General features: G+C 49.2%; 1 protein-coding gene across 1 annotated transcript in view; it reads left to right on the plus strand.

The window, feature by feature from the left end:
* Vwf (von Willebrand factor) overlaps positions 1-24,674 on the plus strand; it is a 136,716-nt gene that overhangs the window by 71,979 nt on the left and 40,063 nt on the right. Inside the window, exons 19-32 of the mRNA XM_052720566.1 lie at positions 1,257-1,360; positions 2,751-2,889; positions 6,191-6,325; positions 8,622-8,768; positions 11,977-12,117; positions 12,275-12,388; positions 13,819-13,975; positions 14,395-14,553; positions 15,458-15,593; positions 18,295-19,673; positions 21,448-21,564; positions 21,653-21,793; positions 22,086-22,229; positions 23,541-23,705. Of these exons, the coding sequence (XP_052576526.1) occupies positions 1,257-1,360; positions 2,751-2,889; positions 6,191-6,325; positions 8,622-8,768; positions 11,977-12,117; positions 12,275-12,388; positions 13,819-13,975; positions 14,395-14,553; positions 15,458-15,593; positions 18,295-19,673; positions 21,448-21,564; positions 21,653-21,793; positions 22,086-22,229; positions 23,541-23,705 (3,178 nt within the window). The remainder of the gene's footprint in view (positions 1-1,256; positions 1,361-2,750; positions 2,890-6,190; positions 6,326-8,621; positions 8,769-11,976; positions 12,118-12,274; positions 12,389-13,818; positions 13,976-14,394; positions 14,554-15,457; positions 15,594-18,294; positions 19,674-21,447; positions 21,565-21,652; positions 21,794-22,085; positions 22,230-23,540; positions 23,706-24,674) is intronic.

Consider the following 24,674-nt stretch of genomic DNA (forward strand, 5'->3'; position numbering starts at 1 on the left):
AGCTGGGGGCCTTCACCTAGGTGGTCCCAAGGGACAAGAGAGGGTGATGGTGAGAATGTGTGATCAAAGTACATTGTATCGCATCCCAGGTGAGGTCCATCCAAGGCTGCTTCTTGGTTGAGGTGGTAGTGGATCATGGTGGTGGGGTCAGGGTGGGCTTGGCAGTGCTTCTTCAGCCCACTGAGTCAGCAGATCTGGTTTCTTTCTCCACCCACTTGTCCCTAGACGACCCAGGAAGTGCAGCATGTTCTGGAGTCACTTCCTGAGGGGGTGAGGAGGGAGAGAGAGACAGCACCTCTGTAGATAGCATGTCAGAGCATCGGGGCTGGAAAAGATGACCTTGGGAGGAGGATCACCTGATACGTATGTCTTGGACATGCTTTTAGCCAGACTTTGATATGTCTCCTCTGCCCTGTCTTCAGTCTCTCCTCCAGGGTACTAAATGCTTATTAATTCTCATCGAACATGAGATCTGTTTTTTAAAATTATAAATATGACATCTACTCATCAAAAAACATTGTGGAAAAAAATAAGACTAAAAAGAAAAATAAGCCCAGAACTCCTTTATCTCACAGCTCACTACCTGGAGGAAACCTCCCTACTTCCTTCTAGCTCTGGTTAACAACAAAGTCTGTATTACATACACGTGAAATTGGGACTACATATGTCTAGAGTTTTCCTCCCCATTTTAAAAACTAATGGCTTAGATAGGCATTGCTCACCTCATTAAAGAGTCCTGTGAAGGACCCTCTCCCACACCACAGCAAACCAGCTCCCAGGGATCCCTTAAGAACGGCATCATTTGCCTGCCTCTGAATACTTGACTTTATTTATTTATTTTTCCCTTTCAGTTCATTGGTAAATACTTCTTTAGTCTCCATCTGTAACTCCCGTGTCCTCTGGAGACATCCTTTGCGTGTCATGGCTGGGTCTGAGATATGCACATCCCGGAACTTCTGACATGGGTTTCTAAAGTCTTTGCAAACGTGTCCCAGGTTATGTCACCTAGCAGGACAGAAGCAATCGTGTCTTTGATTGACAGGGAGACACAGTGTAGAAGGCGCCAGTGTCTGCCAGCACGCAGCCTGGTGTTGACCCCTGCCCGGGCTAGTGTGCTGCAGGGGTTGCTCTGCCCCATTCCCTCTCTTCATGCTGGGCTCCTGGCAGACTTGAGCTCCACAATACTTCGTCAGCAATGATCGGTATCAGTTCCTGTGGCCCTGGAGACACGAATCACGGGAGTTCTTTACCCGTAGGTCCGACATGAAAACAAGTGTGTGGCCTTGGAGCGGTGCCCCTGCTTCCACCAGGGCCAAGAGTATGCCCCAGGAGATACAGTGAAGATCGGCTGCAACACCTGGTGAGGCTCTGGGTACGCCGTGGGGACCAGCCATCAAGGTGGCATGAGGGTGTGTGGGACACAGGACTTTTGGCACTTGTCCTCACACCCTGGGGAACCTTCCTGCTCTTTTCCTTACTCCGCCTATGTTTTCCCATCCGTGAAATGCCCCTTTCCACCGCTGGCCTCAGCCACGCACCCGTTTCCTACAGATAGGCAATTCCGTTCTCGGAGAGTTTTCTTCCACAGAGGCTCACAGTGGGGGCTGTGGGGAGGGTTGTTGAAAAGGTCCTCTCAACCCCCCCTCTTCCTTCCTTCTTTTTTATTTATTTTTATTAATTGTACAAGGTAATGATTTCATTGACATTTACACACATGCGTATAATGCGCTTTGCTCATGTACTCTCCTGCGTCACCTTCTCTTGCCCCTCTCCCTGCTCCTACTGTCCCTTCCCCTCCCCCAGATAGTCCCCCTTCTACTTTTGTATCTTTTAAATAAATCTAGACCCTGCATATGAGAGAAAACATGATAACTGTCTTTCTGAGTCTGGCTGAATTCACTGAACGTGACGATCTCCAGGTGTTCCATCGTGCAGATGATATATTTTGTTCTTCTTGAGGCTGAATCTCAAGGCCCATCTCTTCCCACAGGCCCTGTACTGCACGCGAGTGTTCTGAGAGTGAGGAGGCAGTGGTTGTTTCCTTCTGCCTTCTTTGGCTATCCTGCACAGGCTCCCTTACACTCACCCCACCTTTCACTCTGGGCTGTAGACAATCTCAGGGGCCCCTGCGGATGGAGGTGGGGGAGGGGATGAGCGCCTGAGGTCTGAGCTCACCACCTCTGACGCATGAGTGGGCTTCCCGAGATCAGCTGTGGTTAAGGGCAGTGAGGGTAGGACATGTGGCCGGCAAATTGGTATAGAAATAAACACATAACCACACACACGAAACCGCTCCTGGCAGACTCGCCCACCCATTCTATTTTCCAGTTTCAGAATGTCCCTGCTGAGATCTCTGTTGGTCTGTCTGTGATACGGTGACCCTATGGCCAGTCTCAGGCACTCTGTAATGTTTAGGGTGAGGCCACCCTTTAGTGAGTCCACGGCAGATGGCTTGGAGAACCCCACCTTCTCTTCTGCATCCTGGCTCACCCTGGACACCCACATTACTCCATACCTCTCTTTCCTCCTCGAAACTAGAGAGCAGCGTGACCTCCCTTTCTCCTGTAGACCCTGTGCTAGGCCTCTAAGGCCCGTGCTCCTTCCACAGGCTGCAAATGCTCAGTTTCTTGAGGCTTCCTCGGTGACTACCTGGTGTCTTCTGGTCTCCCGCAGCCTCCTTGTTCCCTAAGACCCAGTTGAGCCCCTGGCACCCAAGATGCAAACCAATCACGCTTGATCGCTTTTCCTAGTGTCTGCCGGGACCGGAGGTGGAACTGCACAAACCACGTGTGTGATGCCACGTGCTCTGCCATTGGCATGGCCCACTACATCACCTTCGACGGACTCAAGTACCTGTTCCCTGGGGAATGCCAGTATGTTCTGGTGCAGGTGAGGCAGAGAGGGGGGTACCATCCGTATCTAACAGAGCAGGACATGCTGGCTGCAGTCTGGGAGTTTCTGGGTCTGATTCTGTCTAGAGAAAGAACTTTGACGTTTGGTTTTGTCAGAGTAATTTTCTAACCCCCCTAAAGGGTGCCTTGCTGGGAGCCATCCCGGGTGGTGGATGGATCCTGCAGAGGATTGTAAGGAGTCGGCTGGGGAAGGAAGTGAGCCAGGCCATGGTGGTCGGGAGAATCTTGCAGCCTGACTGACTAGCAGCCAGAGTATTTCTTTATTTATACAGAATTGAGTAAGCAGGGATACATTCATGATGTTCCAAAACATAGATCATATCATTTTTGGTTTTGGACATGTATTTCACTTCCCTTTGCTCATCTTTTAGTCATCATTAATAAACTATGACAGAACAGAATTATCATTTCCAATCATTTTCCCTCAAGTTTTGACATCATTAATAAACAGTTACTATTCTTACTCATTAACCCCATAACTCAATTTTTGAGAATCTAGAGGCATATGACAGCCTGTTCTCATGCTGGCAGCTTTGGTTACTTCAAGGATGCTAGACCAAAACAAAATTTTCAACCACCCTGGGCATTTTGCCATGTCCCAAGCAGTGTATTATTAACTTTTAGTGGTCAGAGTGCCCAGGAAAAATCCTCAGGCTAAAGCTGCTGCAGTTATTATTCAAATTCTGACATAATGCAATCAATGTTCACATTTATATCTTTATAGAATTGGTCTATATGTCTAATCCTGGCATTCTGTTGTTCCTTGGTCATATGACATTATAGTGGCTCTGCATGAGCTAACTTCTAAGAGAGGGAGGTCCTGACACCTCATACTTTTATCATCTTTCCACTCTATACTTTGTTTATCAATATGTCTCTGTGTAGGGCAGAGTTGTATGCCACGTAATTTTCTGAGTGTACAGCAGGAAGAGGCTTATAATCTCAACTGCGGACAATTCCTCTAGCCCACTGAATCTTGTTGACCTTTTAAAGTTTACTTTGTTTTGAATATCTTGTTCCTGTGTAAGTAGAGGGACAGATGTTTCAAGAATGTCTCATAGCCTCATGAAGAGACCTCTGGCTTCTTCTTTATGTGTCACAACCTCCAAGGCATAAAGAAGACCTTCAAGTAGATAAGGGTATCTCCCTAAAAGCAGTGGGGAGGGGGATAGTATGTTCAGGACTTTCCTGGATAAGCTTAGAAGCAGCATTCCTGGGAGAAGGCATAAATGATTCATAAGGAATTTTCCATCAATCCAACATCCCCAAATTGTACAAATATTAAAAGTGCCCCAAGTCTGTAACAGGTGGAGATGAAAAACAAAGGTGGCATGGCAGCCATCGTGCGGCTCAGCTTTGCTGGATCTTTGTCAAGCAGCTGTGCTGGGCTTATGACTTCTGCCATTCCATCCAGATGTGGCTGTGCTAGTGCCTGAAGGTATAGGAAGTTTAAGAACAGAATTTAATTTTCTGAGCTGGTTTGGTGTGGGGTACGGCCACCTAAGGTCATTTTAGCACTGATATAGATCAGAGAAAGATGACTCTTCATTTTGGTGGACACCCAAACCAGGATACATGGGGAGCTGATCCTGGCTGGATTTCACCCTCCTGATAGCCTGTTGTTACGAAGTATTCCTGGGCAGAGGGATTGCCTGAATGATCCCTGGAGTTTGCAGCCTGACCTATGGTCCTACTGGAACTTGCCACCATTTTTTACCTCTAAGCTGGTCGGTCAGTCTCACATGGTGAGGAGGGGAAGCTGGGGTCACTGGAGGCTGGGGTCACAGGTGCCCCTCAGCCCAGCAGGGAGAACATAGGACATCCTAGGTGGTGAGTCCCTGCCGGCCCCTGTGCCTCCCTATGCCCACTTTGTGAGTTTTTCTTGCTGGTTGACAGCAGATGATTCATGAAGGAGAACAAGTGCTTTCTTTCCTCAGAGCTGAGCACTGTGTGCTCTTTGACACATTGAACTCATGCAGTTTCTGGGGGAGGTGGCTGCTTAGAGTGATCTGAAGGTTCAAAGCCAGAGAGGAAGCTGCAGGAAGTGTCAGGTATTACTGATAACCAGGGTTACCATGTGCAGAAAATGTCAGGCATTATTGGTAACCAGGGTTACCATGTGCAGAGCATGCTAGGAGAGGGTAGGACCTCTGGGGCACCAGCCAAGCTGGCCTCACATACCCCAGCTCACCCAGGAAGGTAGTGTATTGGGGAGACAGTGCGTGCATATCTTGAAATAGCTTTTCTGATGCCTCTGGCCTGGTGTTCCCCCTAGAGCTCCCCCACAGGCCCTTTGTCTTAGCATCAAAAGACAGGGCAGCACCAGCTTCAAGGGTCAACGTGTCTATCAGCTTCCAGAGCAACGGATTTTAGCTGAGGCACTGGCCACTCCCTAGCATCCCCTGGCTGGCAGGCCTTCTGGAGCAAGCGATCCTGTTTTCAGGAACCCCCTTCCAGACCATATGCTTGTTTTGATCCTCTTCCCTCTCCTGGGGCCCACCCTGTGGGGGCATCATTAGGCTTTGTCCTTCAGAAAGCCAGCCGGTGACAAGAACAAGCCCACATCTGCAGCCTTGTTCTGCTTCTAACCTGTGTGACCAGGAACCATGTTCCCCCAACAGAGCCAGGAAGTGGACTAATGCTCCCCTTACAATCAGCCCAGCTGTGTTTTCTGTATTTCTGTGTGTGAGTACATGTATGTATGCATGTATATGTATATGGATGGACATGAACAGGCACACATTTTATAAGTACGTGTGTATACATATACATGTGTACAGGTATGTACCTGTGTATGCATGTTTACTTATGATATGTATGTGTTTATGCACGTGTATTGTTGCATGCTTGTGCAGGTACATGTATATACGTGTATACATGTATATGTGTATTTGTGAGTATGTATATGCATGTGGAAGTGTATATGAATATATACACGTTTGTGTTTGTATATGCATGTGTGTATATATGTGTATTTATGTGGGTAGGTGTATGCTTCTATATGTATTTGCATGTGGACATACATGCTGACTCCTCTAGCTCCCCTGTTCCACTTTGTGTTTATTACCATGCCACTGCACTGACCATGGGTATCAGGCTCATCTGTGAGGGCTGAGGATGGACACCTGAGAGAGTTCACCTATAGATACCTCCCTCTTTCCCCCACATGCACAGCACATCTGACGATATTCTGTGACATGTTCAAAGACCCCAGAGGTCATGATGTCATCTTCTGGGAGAAGGGATAATCTCTCTCTCCTGGTGCCTTCTTTCCCCAGGATTACTGTGGCGGGAACCCGGGGACCTTCCGGATCCTGGTGGGAAATGAAGGATGCAGTTATCCTTCAGTGAAGTGTAAGAAGCGGGTCACCATCCTGGTGGAAGGAGGGGAGATTGAGCTGTTTGATGGAGAGGTGAGTGCCAGCTTCTCCCCTTTCCCGTATGTCCCCTTCTTGTCCCTCTGGTTATTAGGAGTGTTTACCAGGTGTTCATTTAGAGCTGTGCTGGTAGAATGTGCAGCCACTGTGGAGAATGAGGTCCAGCAGTGTCAACTGGTCCTGGATTGTTAGCCTGTGAGCAGAGCAATTGGCAGGCCAATACAGCTAGTGTGAGCCCATTGTGGTTCCAGTGTGGGTATGTGTGTGGGAGAGGATGCACAATGATCTAGGAGGAGGCAGTGCTGACTGGGGGAGGTGGGCGGAGCATGGCAGGCAGGAGGAGTTTCCCTTCTGTGAACAGTGGTCCTTCTTAGCCACAGAGGGATGAAACCCCTGGTGGATGCCTGAAGTCACAGATAGTACAGAACCCAGTATGTTCTTTTATGTATATTGATGATGTCTTAGTTAGGGTTTCTATTGCTGTGATGAAACACCATGACCAAAAGACAAGTTGGGGAGGAAAGGGTTTATTTGACTTATACTTCTATATCACTGTTCATTATCAAAGGAAGTCAGGACAGGAGCTTAAACTGGACAGGATCCCGGAGGCAGGAGCTGATGCAGAGGCCATGGAAGGGTGCTGCTCACTGGCTTGCTTCTCATGGCTTGCTCAGCCTGCTTTCTTATAGATCCCAGGACCACCAACAGGGATGGCACCACACACAATGGGCTGGACCTCTCCCTGACTAATCACCAATTAAGAAAATACCTTATAGCTGAATCTTATGGAGGCATTTTCTCAACTGAGGTTCCCTCCTCTCAGATGACCTTAGCTTGTGTCAAGTTGACATAAAACTCTAGCACAGATGATAATGTTTGATTATTAAGTAGAGAGAATAAGGCATTAATGTTGACTAATAATAAAGTAGAGCAATGACCGTAATATGTTGTGATGGAAGTTATTTGGAAACTTAATCACTATTCTGGAATTTTCCATTCAGTACTTTTATAATCAATTGAAACTACAGTAAGTGAAACAAATGATCTGTGGGGGCTACTGTATGTGTATCTATTGAAGGAACATTATGGGGTGCTTTTTAGTTATTTTATGTGTTAAGGATTTTCTTAAGATCATGTGGTGCCGGGGATGGATCCCAGGGCCTGGGCATGCTGAATAAACACTCTCCTAACGAGCTACACCCCCAGCTCTTCAGTTTGATATTTTTGACAAGCTGAAAAGAGAAACAGAAGCAGCAGATGCAGCCTCTGGATCCTGTCAACCTAAGAAGTGGTTAAGTGTAGCTCTCCAGGCTCCACCTCAAAGCCATGCCTCAGTAGATCGGGATGGAGCCCCGGAATCTATGTTTGGAGTGACTGGTTGTTCTGGGTCACAGATCTGATTCAGCTGGTTTGGATATGTACCACACTACAGACTCCCGAAGACTGGGTTCATTTGCTCTCGTGACCTCGGCCTGCTCCCTGGTGTTTTGCTAACACCCACCCTTGACAGCTGGGGACTGGAAGTGCATTTTCTATAGAGAGGCAAGAAAAGCTGTCTAGCAAGTGTGCTGACTAGGAGCCAGGAGTGTCAGCTCTACTTCAGAGTTCAGTTCTATCCGGGACAGATGATAGCAGTGAGCCTGCACAGGAGACGGCAGATCTATGAGGGGGAGAATCTGCAGACATGACGAGCTCCGTGTGAGGCATGCTCCTCAGGAGGTCTGTGAAGAGTGACAGGTTCTTGGTCTCAGCCTCTGCTTTATGAGGCTGAGTGCTCTGCAGTGGGCTTTGAGGGTTGGTCAGTGGCGATGCCTCTGGCAGGGCCAGGAGTCCAGGCCAGACTTCTAGACGCTCTTGCCTGGCGCATGGAACTTCACAGTCCCTGTCCTGCAGTCTTGACTCCTGACGGCAGTCACTGTAGAGGACAGAGGGTGGTAGGACACAAGACAAGTGAGTTGGGGGCTCACTGTTATAGATGGGTAGATTTTTTACCCATGTAACTAGAGGTGGCTAAAATCAGTGCCACATTAAAAAGCAAGCCAGGGACTGGTGGAGTTGATGACCAAGGGTCAGAGCACCCTCCCTTCTTAGGAGGTCTGTTTCATTGTGCCCTGCCATCTTGTCATCATGGGAGAGTGGTGGGTCAGACGGACGCAGCAGAAAAGCCCCGGTGTAGTGCTGGCCTCAGGGAGTGCTGATAGAAAGTGGCTGGTGACGGTCGAGGGCCAGCTCTGGTGTTGGTGGGCAAGGCAGACAGACAAGCTATGTGAAGAGAGGGGAGCCCTGGCCTCTGACCTCCTTCACCTCATGTTCTGGTTCCTTCCTTCTTCAGGTGAATGTGCAGAAGCCCCTGAAAGATGAGTCTCACTTTGAGATGGTGGAGTCTGGCCGGTATGTCATCCTGCTGCTGGGTCAAGCCCTCTCCGTGGTCTGGGACCACCACCTCAGCGTCTCCGTGGTCCTGAAGCATACACACCAGGTCAGCGGCCCTTCTTCCCTGTCACTCATGTGGACTGTCCTCAGCTCTCTAAGTAGTCACCACCCCATTGTCTTGGAGGGCAGTGGCTCTCTGGTCCAGCCTCCTTGCTCCCCACACAAGGAAAGCTAAGTAAGTAGTCATGGAGGCTGGCTGCCCACAGGGAGGACAGAGGCAGCTTTGACAATGTGTGACAATGTCTTGACTGGCCCAGCAAGGTACATGTTTTGCTTGCACAGAGGAGGCAGAGCAAGGGTAGGCAGGGTGACTTTTCTTTAGGTTACTTAACCCAAAGAGGCAAATTAAGCACACAAAATATTAAATTATTGCCATCTATTCTGGGATGTTGCCTCATCAATGAGCCTAGGCTAGTGTACATGTATGTATGTGTTCACGTTCATGTGCATGTGGAGGCCGGCCAGTGGTCGATCTCAGGCATCATTCCTCAGGAGCCATTCACTTTGTGTTCTGAGTTAGTCTTTCACTGGGACCTGGGGTTGCTCACCAATCAGGCTGGGTTAGCAGGCCGGTGAGCCTTGGGGACTTACTATCTCTGCCCCACTACTGCTGGGGTCATGAGTGTACACCGCTATAACTGTCCTTTTTACGTGGGTGCTGGGATTCAACTCAGGTCCTCACGCTTGTATGGCAAGCGCTTCACCATCTGATTTACTCCCCCAGGTCCCAGGTTAGCTCTTTTTGAGAGCACTTTGTTAATCTGCTGAGGATCTCCTCTTGGGAAAGATGACGGCATTTGTGTAGGTTGCCACAGTTTTGGGGGTTTTGATGGTATCATTAAGTGGTGTGAATGTGACAAGGGCTCTGTTTATTCTGGTTGAGAGTGGGCTGCAGACCATCTCTGACAGTGCTGTCTGTGTCCGGATTGTCAATGTCAGTGAGGGCTGCTCAGCCTGTGCTTCCCAGAGGCACCCCATTCCAATTCTAGAAAGGTCTAACGATCTTGACCATGTTTCTACTCAGTATGTTGACTGTTCCAGGCACTGCAGGTAGAGCAAGGGCAAAAAAAAAAAAAAAAAAATCAGGTGTGTGTGTGTGTGTGTGTGTGTGTGTGTGTGTGTGTGTGTGTGTGCGTGCGCGTGTGCGTGCGTGGCTGCATTCCTGTGGAGCTTCTAAAGGACAAGTATACTTTCCTGATTCTGGAGTTGGGCAGCACTCCTTGGCTTGTGGTCCCACCCTCCATATTCAAAGTGAGCTGTTGTTCAGTAGTATCTTCAGGCCCTCCCACCCACCATGCTCCTGTGGGTTGCAACGCCTTTACACTCTGCCTCTTTCTGCCTCCTTCTTTTTAGACGCTGTGGTCACATACAGCTCACTTAGATGGTTCTGGACAATTTCCTATCTCAAGATTTTAACCTAACTGTACCAAGGTCCTTTGTCCTGGGGGTTACTCCATGTTAAGCTGAGTATGTTATGAAGAAAAGAGGTTTATTCAACTGTCATTACTGTCGTTGGAGGCTGAAAGTGTAGGGTTGGGTGGGTCCATCTGTGTCTGTGACAGGGATTGGCCTGGCTGTGGCAGTGGGTGAGTGAAGGTAAAGTAGACAGGGAAGGGAAGAGGGCTACATGTAGAGGGGTCACCTGTGAGAAAGGAAACCAGAGCAATTCTGCTTAATCTTATTTCAATTAAAATTCTCTGTCTATCTATCTATCTATCTATCTATCTATCTATCTATCTATCTATCCATCCATCCATCCATCCATCCATCCATCTATCTATCTATCGTCTGTCTGTCTCTCATCTATCATGGGTATGGATGAGGGCATGTATGTGCCCATGGAATGTGAAGGTCAGAGGACAACTTCCTGTGTAGGTCCCAGGGATTGAATTCAGACCATCAAGCTTGGCAGCTGACACCTCTTTACCTGCCGACCTATCTCATCTCCATCTTTAGGAACAAAACAACAACAACAAATGTCTTATGGTGTAGGAACTAACTGGGGTCCTATGAGAATGACATTCTCTCTTCTAAAGATGATACCACCAGTGACTTAATTAAATCTAACTAGGTCCCTCCTGCTGACAGTTACACCACCTCTCAGTGTCACACTGGGAACCCAAACTTTCGGAGAATAAACCTTTTGGGGATCCCACTACACACTGACGCCGTGTGAAAACTGTAGTACCGTGCGGGGTAACACAGTCACAGTGCTCGGATTCAGGATGGACATCTCTGGTGGAGCCAGTGTTTTGCTCCCCACAACCACAGTGGAGATTATATTCTTATGGGGACATTGCTTTAGATAGGTTAATTTGTGAACAGGTGACACAGGAGTAGATGTCTTCATGGAAGAGAGGGAGTGAGGATTGTAAATATCTGGAGAGAGAAGGTGGGTGGATGGAGTAAAATGTACAGAGATGCCAAGGTGGCTGACGTTGGGAGAGTTTGACCAAGGGGACCAGTGGGTGAAGGGGGGCTTAATTAACAAGGGCTCAGAGAGGAAGGGGCTGTGCCATGACTTTTGTCTGACTGTGGGAATATACTTACATGCTCCTCAATGACGTACGCATGTGCTTATCAACCAATACTGCAAAATGGATTAAGTCATCTTTCCTTTGTCCCAGGACTGGGTTCTGGCTGTGTAGGGAGAGTAGAGTGGGTTTATGATTACCCATCCTCCCAGGTCCTTACTTGATGGTTTCTGTGTGGTCAGGCTTGTTCAGGACTCAGTGCACATGACTGACAAGGGCGGTGTATAGTTAGCTCTTCCCTGAGGACATTTCTCATGCTATAGAATTTGCACCTGTTTCCCTGGACAAGCTGTGGTCCTCTGGGTAAGGGGACTTCCCTGATGGCTGCAAAGCAGGGCCATCCTGTCCTCTCCTTGGCTCTCTGTTCTTTCATCCATTAACAGTGGTGCCTGCTCTTATTTCTGCTCATAGTCTCAAGGAAGGATCACAGAGCCAACCTGCCTGCTGCCCACCTCTGCCCTTGACCATGAGACTTGGGCATACTGCCTCTCTCTGCATCCTTGGTTTTGAAATGGGTCAGTGCAGAAGCATAGGGAAAGGCCTCGGTGAGGGCAAGGCTCTGCTGACCACCCTGCTCCTTCTCTGGGTCTCTTTCTCTTTCTGCTTCCATCTCTTCTTCCTCCTCTGACGATTCCCGACTCCTCGGTCACCTGGTACCTTCTTCCCCTGGCCCCGAGAGTATGCCAAGGTTTACAATGTGCATCCCTTCCCCTCACCCAGGAGCAGGTGTGTGGCCTGTGTGGGAACTTTGATGGCATCCAGAACAATGACTTCACCAGCAGCAGCCTTCAGGTGGAGGAAGACCCTGTTGACTTCGGGAATTCCTGGAAAGTGAGCTCACAGTGTGCTGACACAAGAAAGGTACATCTGGGGTCTGTGTGGATGGAGGATCCCCTTTTTCTCCTGGGGGCTGTGGTGGCAGGAACTATAGGCAGTGGCAGCCTTGGGCTTCTGGGCTGAGTCCCTTCAGCAAGGCTACCTGATGTTTGACCTCTCCGATACTCTGTCCTATTTCCAGCTGTCACTAGATGTTTCCCCCGCTACCTGCCACAACAACATCTTGAAGCAGACAATGGTGGACTCATCCTGCAGAATCCTTACCAGCGACATCTTCCAGGCCTGCAACAGGCTGGTGAGGCTTCACGGGTGGAGGGAGGCAGGATGGTCTAAAGGCCTGTGGATTCCTGGACTGTGAATGTCTGATGTGAACACTAACTAGGCTGGAGCCCTGAAATGATTCGTACTGAGAAACCACGATATCCCTTTCTTGGCTTCTAGCTGAAGAGGCACATGGGTAGTTTTTGAGGAAAGCAATGGCTGGCCAGGCACTTTCCCATGTATGCACGAAGTCTCTTGCTCTGGAGTTCTCTTTGCATTGTCCCCAACCAGAGCCAGGGAATTCCTTTCTTTGTCGTAGTTCTGTGTGTCCAGACCCGGTCAGAGCCTCCCTGACCATCAGCACATGAGAACAACAACCCACAACTGCTTCAGTGCCCGGTTCTCTTCTCACACTGACTTTTTCTGGCCGTAACTCCAGTGATTTTGGAGTCCTTGAATTTTTGGCGTCTTTTTATTCCTCTGTCTCAAATGATAGTGATGAATTCTTCAAAGTTAAATGGACTTCTTTCTCTGTGCATTTGTGTGTATGCACACACACGGGCCTGCATGTGAGCATGTGGGATGGTGTGTGTACACAAATACACAGCCATGTGCACACGCCTGCCTGCACTGTGTAGTACCACCAGCATAGGAATGACGGGTTGAGTATATGATCTCAATTCTTCACTCATCTGGAGATTTCCAGCCCACAAGAGCTCCAAAGGACACTTAGATTCTATGGTTTGGTAGCATCTGAGTTGGAAGAATCAAGACAAGAGGAGGAGGAGTTGGGGCCACATAGGGATGTTGAAATGTCTTGGAAACAACCATGCATTGGCTGATGAATTCATTTCCTTCTTAACTACTCTACAAAGCACAGAGAGCGTAGGAGCGTATTTTGGAGACAAGAAAAGTGAAGTGGTCAGTGTGATTGATCGTGCTTGTGGGCAGACACTCCTCCCTACAGGGAGACTGGGGGTCAGAAGCTAAGGGTGCCCAGCCAGGCCCTACTGTCTGGCAAAGTTGCCCCATAGCTCCTCAGTGGGGGCAGATTTTGTGTTCTGACTCATCCCCACATTTTGCTTACTGCACTGAGGCAAGGACAGAGAGTGAGCAATCTGTGTGTGTGTGTTTACATAAAAATACTCCACATTCACGGTTACGGGGAAGGACAGGCTGGTAGGCAGGTAGGCGGGAGACAGCAGAGGGAACCTTCTAGAAAATTCTGAGGGTATCTATCTCATTATGCATGAGAGGCTGCCTGTCCTGCTCTACTTAGTATTTCTTAGTGGAATCCAGATTAGAAACAAAGAAATGTGCCTCTTTCCCCGTTCATTCTCTAGGACCTGTGTTCTACATTTCCTTGGTGCAGGAGCCCTTTACCCCCCATCCCTTGCATCCTAACCATAAGCCAGAGTTCTCACCCTCGGCTCAGGCTGAGACCACTTGAGGTTCTTTTTGTAGGTGGACCCTGAGCCATACCTGGACATCTGCATTTATGACACTTGCTCCTGTGAGTCCATTGGGGACTGCGCCTGTTTCTGTGACACCATAGCTGCCTATGCCCATGTGTGTGCCCAGCATGGCCAGGTGGTAGCCTGGAGGACGCCTGCACTGTGCCGTGAGTTACCAAGTCCTTACAGTCTCAGATGCAACCCCCTATAAGTACTTCGGCTTGCAGTCCTGTGGGGAGGACAGGCGAGCACTCTCTCAGTAGAGAGGGACGGGTTGAAGGGATGAAGCGGTGCTGTGAGAAACTGCATACTAAAGAAATAGTGGGGATGTGGCTTTGGAAGGGAGTTAAAACAATGATGGGGGCGTCTCCTCAAGAGTGAGTGGGGACATGGGTTCTGAAGAAGGTTGAGATGATGAGAAGGGTAAGGAATTCACAGTAAGACTGTGTGTGAGTCGGGTCATGGAGTCAAGGTGGAAATGTGGAGACTTCTGGAGAAATTCTGGAAGGAGGGGGACACTGGCTTCTTCTGTGGCCGAGGGTCACCTGGTGCTTCTAGGGTCACCATTTTTCTTCTGTCTCCACAGCTCAGAGCTGTGAAGAGAGGAACGTTCGGGAAAATGGCTACGAGTGTGAGTGGCGTTATAATAGCTGCGCACCTGCCTGCCCGGTCACCTGTCAGCACCCCGAGCCTCTGGCTTGCCCCGTGCAGTGTGTGGAGGGGTGCCATGCACACTGCCCTCCAGGTGAGGCCTCTCCTTGGCTAGAGCAGGCTGGAGGGATGGGTTCTTAGACAGGTGTCTTCCTTCTGCTTCATCTCGGCCTCCTCTGTCCAGGGGTGCCCCCCCCAACCCTTGGACCTCAAACAAGTATGTTTACTCGAATCTCTTCATCAAAGCCAGGCCAGCTCTGAGTTTTGCCTCGTTAGGGTTGTCTCATCTTCTCTTTGTGCAGAAGTGAGGAAAGAACTCTGGCTCCTTGTTCTCTTCCTTAGCTACACCTCATTCCTTCTGAAAATGTCTTTCATGGGTTTATCACATAGAGCAATCATTCCTTCTATCCCTCCCTCCCTCCCTCCCTCCCTCCCTCCCTCCCTCCCTCCCTCCCTTCCTCCTAATAGATAGAGTCTTGCTGTATGGCCCAGGCTGGCTTCAAACTTGCTATCCTTCTGCCTCAGCCTCTTGAGCTAAAGAGAGCAACACTTCCCAGCAGAACTTGCTGCAGAGGTGCGGTGTTCTGTTCAACACGATACAGTAGTGTGAGGAAACGTCTTCTTCATTTCACTGAATTACGCTTCATTTACATATAAGTAGACTCATGGCATGTTGTGTTGGATGGCCGAGCTCTAAAGTTCTTGAGTTCATGCTTGGGAGGAGCTAGCTGAGCCCAGCCACTCTTTGGCTGTTTGGAGATAAGATTTCATTTGTCCTAGGGTTTGGGGAGGGGGGAGATTTGGTGTAGGAAGCCTCATCCCAGCTTCTCAGAGGGGCAGACAAATCACCACAGAAGAAGGATGCTCCCTGCATGGTGAGGTGACCACCTGGGAGCTGAGAGAGTAGGTTTCTGGGACAGATTCCTTTAGTGGCTGGTGGACCTACCTGATTGATATGAGAGGTGGCTGGTAGGCTTCTCATGTGGTGTGTTGTGCAGGGAGAATCCTGGATGAACTTCTGCAGACCTGTGTGGACCCCCAAGACTGCCCAGTGTGTGAGGTGGCTGGTCGGCGCTTGGCCCCGGGAAAGAAAATCACTTTGAGCCCTGATGACCCTGCACACTGCCAGAATTGGTAAAGCAGACTTCTTGACTGGCTGTCTCCCATGCTGGCTCTCAGAACCTGGGCTTTGGAAAATACCTCCAGGCAGCATGGACTGAGGCTGAGCTTAATTAGCTTGTCTATGCACCCACACACCCATGCATCCATCTATCCACCCATCTACTCATCTACCCACCCACCCATCCACCCACCCACCCACCCACCTACTCACCCACCCACCCATCCACCCACCCACCCACCCACCTACTCACCCACCCACCTACCCACCCACCCACCTACCCACCCATCCACCTGCACATCCATCATCCATCTATCCACCCATCCACCCACCCATCCACCCACCCACCCACCCACCCACCCATCCATCCACCCATCCATCCATCCACCCATCCATCCACCCATCCATCCATCCACCCACCCACCCATCCACCCATCCACCCATCCACCCATCCATCCACCCATCCATCCATCCACCCACCCACCCATCCACCCATCCACCCATCCATCCACCCATCCATCCACCCATCCATCCATCCACCCACCCACCCATCCACCCATCCACCCATCCATCCATCCACCCACCCACCCACCTACCCACCCATCCACCCATCCATCCACACACCCACCCATCCACCCACTCACCCACCCACCTACCCACTCACTCACTCATCCATCCCTTTGGTAGCTGTTGGGGTTGTTTCTGGAGTCTGATTCTCTTTCTTTAAGAGGTTCTGTTCCCCCTCAATGTTTTAAAGACTTTTTGCTTTTTTTTTTTTGTGGAAAACAGACACATTTTGGGGGATGCAATATAATACCCCAACACATGTATGCAGTATGTATGACCAAGCAGGGTAGCATTCCTACCTCACTATAACTGGACATCACACCCAATCTGAGGACCAGTCTCTATGAATAGTAAACATTTTGGGGGAATCTATGGAGGCAGGAAGTAAAAGGGAGATGAGGTGCTTGGCCCTAAGTATAACACAAGCATCTTAGGGCTGTGGTCCAGGCCACAGGACGTGGCTTTCAGAACTGGGAGGGAAGACATTCACTGCTGCCACCCCGGGTTCTTGCTGGAGCAAACTCTGGGAACCTGGTTTTGGGGAGGCGAGGAGTCCTGAGGGTGATTGCCGGGCTTTCTGAAGTGCTGCCCTTAGGTGGGGAACATTCGTTAAAACGCTGACACAGTCAGCACCACTCCCTGACACCAATCAAGCCTAACGGGAGCTTCGGCTTGAGAACGTCAGCTCTCCAGGGAGGGGTTCTGGCCACAGCTGCCAGAGCCGGATCCTGCCGCCACCATCTGTACAAACAAGAGCAAGCACTGCCCGGGGTGGATTTTCTAGCAAACACAGGAAACCGAAAGTATGTCACTCACGCACCGTTAACCAAGGACTGAGGCCATAAATCGCAGGATTATGAGGAAGTAGGAATTAACTTCCCGGTAAGATCCCACCCACCTTCATTGCGCTGAAACAGACATGGAGGAATAAGGAAGGGGTAGGGGGTCACTGCAAGCTTACTTAGGGTGTCCAGCTCAAAGGATGTGAAAGCTCCAGCACCTGGTACCTCCTCAACTGGCCTGCAGAGAGGGCCGGCTGCTACAGCGCACAGTGATGAGCATAAGAGTTTTGAGGCAGGTTGGTACCGTTGGCTGGCAGTGAGGCCACGGGACAGACACACTCAGGGTTTAGGGCACTGTCATCTGCTTGGGTTTATTGTACAGACTGAAGACCGAGGGTGCAGAATGGAGGAGGCCCATCCTGTGTGGATCCCCACCACAGCACATCTTTATGTCCTCCGTGGTCTGGCCTATTCCTTTACTTTCTAGAACACGGCAGAAGGGTGCAGTGATTAGAAAGAGCTGGAAGGTTGTTTGGTACTGTAGAAATCTGTGGACTGGTCAGTGGCTCAGCACAGACTTGTGGGTATCTTGGGGCCGGGCTGAGGGCTAGCCAGTACTTGGTAGATACTCCGTGTTCACCATCTGCCTGTGGGCAGAATGGATGGCGGAGCTACCGTCACTGTCTACAGCCAACACACCTAGTCCTCCCACTTTTTTTTCCTGTTAGATGAAACAGCAATTTTAAACTTTTATTCATTGTTTTAAAATCTTCTAACTCTAGTTTTTCTTCTTTTCCTTGAGGCCCAACATAATTAAACATGGTTCAAAATCCATACAGCTTAAATTCTAATAACATCTATAATGGTTTCTAATGTAAGCCATTTATCTCCAGTGGAACATTTACAAGTCCCAGCGTGTGCCAACATTTTAGAAAGATATTTGTCCATGGAGACAGTTATAAGAAGGTTTGGATTATAATTAAATATTAATGTGGCTAGAGACATAGATTGGAAAGAAATCAACATTAAATGGCTGTGGAGGGCTTAGAACAACAAAGACTATTTTTCAGGTTCTAAGATGGATTAAAGCTTTAGGAAGGCTCTGCTTCCTCCTCACTCCCGTGTGTGTGTGTGTGTGTGTGTGTGTGTGTGTGTGTGTGTGTGTGTGTGTGTGTGTATGTATGTATGTATGTGTGCACATGTGTATTGAAGACACACCTTGGGACAAATGTCAAGAATGACATCTCACTTGGGTGAGACATGCTCGGGGGAGCAGGCAGGAGGCTCTATGGGGGACCTGGGAGGTGGTCCTTCCTGCCCACAGGTTCTTCCTGAATCATTTTGGTTTCTTTTCTTTCTGCCACAGTCACTGTGATGGTGTCAATCTTACCTGTGAAGCCTGCCAGGAGCCTGGAGGCCTGGTGGTCCCCCCAACAGATGCCCCAGTCAGCACTACCACCCCGTATGTTGAAGACACCCCTGAGCCACCCCTGCACAGCTTCCAATGCAGCAGGCTGCTAGACCTTGTCTTCCTGCTGGATGGCTCCTCCAGGCTGTCTGAGGCTGAGTTTGAAGTGCTCAAGACCTTTGTGGTGGGCATGATGGAGAGGCTGCATGTCTCTCAGAAGCGCGTCCGTGTGGCAGTGGTTGAGTACCACGATGGATCCCATGCCTACATTGAGCTCAAGGATCGGAAGCGACCCTCAGAGCTTCGTCGCATTGCCAGCCAGGTTAAGTACGCAGGTAGCCAGGTAGCCTCTACCAGCGAGGTTTTGAAGTACACACTGTTCCAGATCTTTGGCAAAATCGATCGCCCTGAAGCCTCCCGCATCATTCTACTCCTGACTGCTAGCCAGGAGCCCCCACGGATGGCTAGGAATTTGGTGCGCTATGTCCAGGGCCTGAAGAAGAAGAAGGTCATTGTGATCCCTGTGGGCATTGGTCCGCATGCCAGCCTCAAGCAGATCCGCCTGATTGAAAAGCAGGCCCCTGAAAACAAGGCCTTTCTGCTCAGTGGGGTGGATGAGCTGGAGCAGAGAAGGGATGAAATAATCAACTACCTCTGTGGCCTTGCCCCTGAACCCCGAGCCCCTACTCAGCCTCCCCAGGTAGCACAAATCACCATGAGTCCGGGGATCTTGGGGATTTCATCACCTGGTCCCAAGAGGAAGTCCATGGTTCTGGATGTGGTGTTTGTCCTGGAGGGGTCAGACGAAGTTGGTGAAGCAAACTTCAATAAGAGCAAGGAGTTCCTGGAGGAAGTAATACAGCGCATGGATGTGGGCCAGGATGGCATCCACATCACGGTGCTGCAGTATTCATACATGGTAACTGTGGAGCACACCTTCAACGAGGCCCAGTCCAAGGAGGATGTGCTGCGGCATGTCCGAGAGATCCGTTACCACGGTGGCAACAGGACCAACACTGGGCAGGCCCTGCAGTACCTTTCTGAGCACACCTTCTCTCCTAGCCAGGGGGACCGGGAACAGGCCCCTAACCTGGTCTACATGGTCACAGGGAACCCTGCCTCCGATGAGATCAGGAGGTTGCCTGGAGACATCCAGGTGGTACCCATCGGAGTGGGCCCCCATGCCAATGCGCAGGAGCTGGAGAGAATTGGCTGGCCCAACGCTCCCATCTTCATCCGAGACTTTGAGACACTTCCCCGAGAGGCTCCTGATCTGGTCCTGCAGAGATGCTGCTCCAGGGAGGGGCTGCAGCTGCCCACCCTCTCCCCCATTCCTGGTATGCTGGCACCCTGTGTGTGATGGCGTTGGCACTGTGCACATTATCTGATGATGCCAGACCCCTGGGTTCTAATGCTAACTTCCTGGCTCAAAGCCCTGCCTCACGCTGCCTGTGTTTCTCCAACTTTCCAGGCCGAGAGCCGAACTGTTATTCTTTGGGTGGGAAGGATCTTTCCTTATTGCCCAGGGTTGTAAATTCAATGGTAGTAGGGACCCACTGTTAAAATTTAAATAATACAGAGAATGCATAGAAAAATTGCAAGACTTATTAATCCCTCCGCCCCACACCCTGTACCCAGTCCAGACTCACTTTCTGCCTGGCAGGTAACTTCTGTTAGTTTTGGTGATTGTTAACTCTCTTTTGGGCCACACTGATGCATGGAATTACTTTAAGTAGTTACGTTCTTGGAGGCAAGGCTGGGAGGTCAGGCAACTGGTGCAGATGAAACAGACGGATCCGGAAGCCAGATTGCGAACTGCCACTCGGTAGCTGATAATTTAGGGCTGGCCTGTCTCTTTATCTATAAACTGTGGATATTAGCAACTATTTGTGAAATGCTTGAAACAGACTCGAGCATGTGGTGAAGGCTCAAAAAGTACTGTTTTTTTCCTTGTTTTGAGTCAGGGTCTCAGTGACCCTGGCTGGCCTAGAACTCTCTATGTAGACCAGGCATGCCTCAAACTCACAGAGATCTCCCGCCTCTGCCTTCTGAGTGCTGGGATTATACTGCTGCCTTCTTAACTTATACTGGTGTCAAAGTATCCAGTGTGTTAGTTTGTTTCTACAGTGACACTAAAGATTGAACCTATGGCTTGGTCCCAGCTAGGCAAATGCTCTATCACTGAACCACCCAGCTCTCTTTTCCTTTTCTTTTTGAGACAGGATCTGACTATGTAAGTTGCCCAGACTGGCCTTAAGCTCACTCTAGGCCAAGCAGGCCTCACAACCTGCAGTACTCCTGAGTAGCTAGGTTGACACGCTGGCGTCATCACAGCAGAAGAACCAGCTGTTTTTAGCATCTCTCCGTCCCTGCACTCAGTCTTTGCTTTTGTTTATTTAGTGAACAGCACTTTAATTTTTCTGCTAATAAGAAAAGTAACTGGGTTGTTTGCCTTGGTATTAGTATGCATTCTGTCTGTGTGTGTCCTTATGACACAGCTTCTTTCTCCCCTGTGTACAGATGCCACATTTTCCTGATCCCTTCAAAGGTCATGAGCCTCTTTCCCAGTTAAGTGCCACTCTGTGACTTTCCCTTATTTCACTGAGCTTTAGACCCAAGAACACAGAAGTCGATTTTCTTTCTTTATTAATTGTTTTAGTTATTGTTTAGTTATTTCTCAAAATTATGGGTCTTATAATGACACACACTCTCTCTCTCTCTCTCTCTCTCTCTCTCTCACACACACACACACACACACACACACACACACACACACACACACATTTCTGCCTCCCTTGCTCCCCACAAACAGACGCACTTACTTTTCCTGCTACTGAGAATGCTTTCCTTTGCAGGCATTTGCCTGCCTGTGGGTAGATATGGAGCCTTTTCAATGTCCCTCAATCTAGTGAACTCATAGATTCAGAAACTGTCTCCTCTGTCCCTCCTCTACCTGTCCCAGCCCCACACTGTGACCTCACTGGTAAATGTCCCCCTACTTGGTGGTGCTGTGTGCTCAGCGCTGCCCTGAGGAGCCACTGGCTGCTGTGGGGGATGGTGGCTGATCTTCGGTGGGCACCCTCGTACTTACCTCCCTGTTCCTCTTTGCAGACTGCAGCCAAGCCCTGGATGTGGTCCTCCTCCTGGACGGCTCCTCTGGCTCGCCGGAGCCTGTCTTTGATATGATGAAGAGTTTTGTCAAGACTTTCATTTCAAAGGCCAACATTGGTGGGTGATGCCTCTGAAGCTGCATGGAGAGTGGTTCTTCCGGGGGTCCACCTGATGCTAAATGTTTCCCTCTTTCTCTTCCTGTTAGGGCCCCACCTCACTCACGTGTCTGTGATGCAGTATGGAAGCATCAATACCATCGATATATCATGGAATGAGGCCCAGGAGAAAGCCCACCTGCTGAGTTTGGTGGACCTCATGCAGCGGGAGGGCGGCCCCAGCCAAATTGGTAATGCTGGAGCCGTAAGCTGGCTGTAGAACCTGCATTCTCGTCCTGATTCTTGGCTTAAGGGACTGAGTGATCTTGGCCAGTAACTTTACTCTTTGCCCTGAGTTTCCTCCTTTGGATGGTGAGGAACTAGATGGTCCTCTGCATCTCTTCCTAGTCTCACCAAGTGTTGCGCTGAGTCATAACCGTTCATCTTTTGAATTCACCAAGCGTCAGCCTTGAGCCCAATGCTCAGAGAGTTTAGAAAACCCAGTCCTTGTGGTTAGTCCTGACTCAGACCATTCTTCCTCAGGGGATGCGCTGGCATTTGCTGTGCGATATCTAACTTCACAAATCCACGGAGCCAGGCCTGGAGCCTCCAAAGCAGTGGTTATCCTCATCACGGACACCTCCTTGGATTCAGTGTACTCAGCAGCAGATGCAGCCAGATCCAACCGTGAGTGTCTGGTGCACAATCCTGAGACCCCAATCAAATGCTGGAGGAGCGGGGAGGTGGGCGTCTTTCTCTTCTTCCTTGTGTTCTCTTGCAGTGTTGGGTACTGAACCCTGGACCTGTCACACATTAGGCAAGCACTCTACCACCGAGCTGGGTCCCCAGCCGCTCTCTTTTCATACTCATCCTCTTGAGTGATCTCATTCAGTATCAGGGGTCTAAATATATTTATGGACCACTGACCTTGAAATTCCTGTCTCTAGCTCAGACTTCTCACCTCACCTCAGCCTAACAGACAGTTCATAGTTAACTCTAATGGACAGTTCATGGTTAACTCTAACAGACAGTTCATGGTTAACCCTAACAGACAGTTCATGGTTAACTCTAAGACAGTTCATGATTAACTCTAGCAGACAGTTCATGGTTAACTCTGCTCCTGCTTTACCTCAACATTTCCTTCTTTGTCATCTATTTCAGTCTTTGAAGTTACTCAGGTTAGAAATCTCAGCCCCTTTGAGTTCCCCCTTTCTCTCACATGCAACCCAATAAAACAGCCAAATCTTCAAGAAACACTGAGACTCATATCATACCACTGCCTGCAAGCCCCATCATCTCTTACCTGAGAGACGGGGCTGGCTTTCTGACTGGAACTGCAGCTCCTTCGCTCATAACCTCTCCTCAACACAGCAGCTGTGCAGACGAGCTCCTGCCACGCCATCGTGGTCTGGGCTTTCTGTTTCCTTCAGAGAAGACATGAGGTTGGTGCCGTGACCCATGAGGATTTGCACATGCCAGGCTTCACTCCCTCTCTTGTGTGTTCTGTATTCTCCTGCCTGTGTTCTGGTCTTTTATCCTTGCTGTGCTCACTGTGAGGGTCATTTCTTCCCCAGCCCTGTTCTTGGCTTCTTCGTCCTTCCTTCAGGTCTTTCTCCATGAAATGGTTATTCCCACCCTCTGTGTGTTCCCCATCCTTCTCATTTCACAGTTTCTCCCGAGCATCTGTCTACCCCTGAAGATGCCATACGTTTACTATTTTGTGTGTTTGCTGCCTGTGTTCCTGTGTGTTAGCCATGAGGACAGGAGACAGGCACTTTATCTGCTTGGCTCACTGCTCTATATCCCTACTGCTTAGAATGGTGCCTGACACACAGGGGTAGCTCATTAGCATGTGCTGCCTATGTGGACATCTTCCTCACAGGCTTGCTGTGTGTGTGGCCAGCCTGGATTGCAGGAAGCTCCATACAGGTGCTAGATGGAGTGTATGTGTTGTGGTTACCTGACCATAGCCCCTTTCTTGTTCCTCGGCTAATTTAGGCGTGGCAGTGTTCCCCATTGGGGTTGGAGATGGTTACGATGAAGCCCAGCTGAGGATCTTGGCAGGCCCAGGGGCCAGCTCCAATGTGGTAAAGCTCCCGCAAGTTGAAGACCTTCCCACTGTAGTTACCCAGGGCAATTCCTTCTTCCACAACCTGTGCTCTGGTAAGTCTTTTGATATATATATTTTTTCTAATTCTTAAACAACCACTACCACTATGACCACTACCAAGCCAGAAAGCCCATAAAAACCAAATAGCACTCCAAAGACTCAAAGATGTCTGTGTATAAAATTTAGTCTTAATTGAAGAGTGCCGTATGGATCAGAACTTTCACATTTCTGTTTGAGGAAGGCCGTGTACTATCACCTTCAGGGATTTCTGGAAATTTTTCTGTGACCAATTCTGCTTCCACTTGAACTGTCCTTCTGACTTTTTAAGCAGAGGAAGTCCTGACTTATTTGTACTGAGGGATTTTGGATGAAAGAATTGGGAGAGATAAGCAAGGAACCCCAGCATCCTATAGGTCATGGTCCTATATTTTACTTTCAGTATACATATAAAGGACTTTAGAAATACATCATCAAAGCCAATATTGAAGGAACACAGGTTAAGTTGATTTTAGGTTAGAAACATGTTTTGTTTTCTGGCCTGGTTTTATATATTAATGTAATTATTATTTTTATAATTTATTTAACTTGATTTTATGTACATTGGTGTGGAGGTGTCAGATGCCCTGGAATTGGAGTTACAGTTGTGAGCTGCCGTGTGGGTGCTGGAAATTTGAACCTGCGTCCTCTTGAAGAACAGCCAGTGTTCTTAACCACTGAGCCATCTCTGCAGCCCCTGTAATTACTTTTAAATTAAACCTTCCTACAGAGTTACAGACCTTTCCTGATAGATGGTGGCTCTCTTGGCAGCAATCAGTTAAGCTGATCTCTTTCAGGTTTTGTGGATCTTGCTTCACCCCCCACCCCTACTCCTGGCAGGTATGAGATAAGTGAAAGTTACTGCTGTGTGGTATCACAATTATCAATTGTCATAAAGTACGTCTGAAGGACCACAAGGTTGTCACCTCCTTGTGTCCTCCTATGTCAATATGAAGCCCGCTCAGATTCTTTTTAGAGACGTGTTG

The sequence above is a fragment of the Peromyscus californicus genome, unplaced genomic scaffold (genome assembly GCF_007827085.1).
Source record: "Peromyscus californicus insignis strain IS unplaced genomic scaffold, ASM782708v3 Scaffold_6__1_contigs__length_162567912, whole genome shotgun sequence".
Taxonomy (NCBI): domain Eukaryota; kingdom Metazoa; phylum Chordata; class Mammalia; order Rodentia; family Cricetidae; genus Peromyscus; species Peromyscus californicus.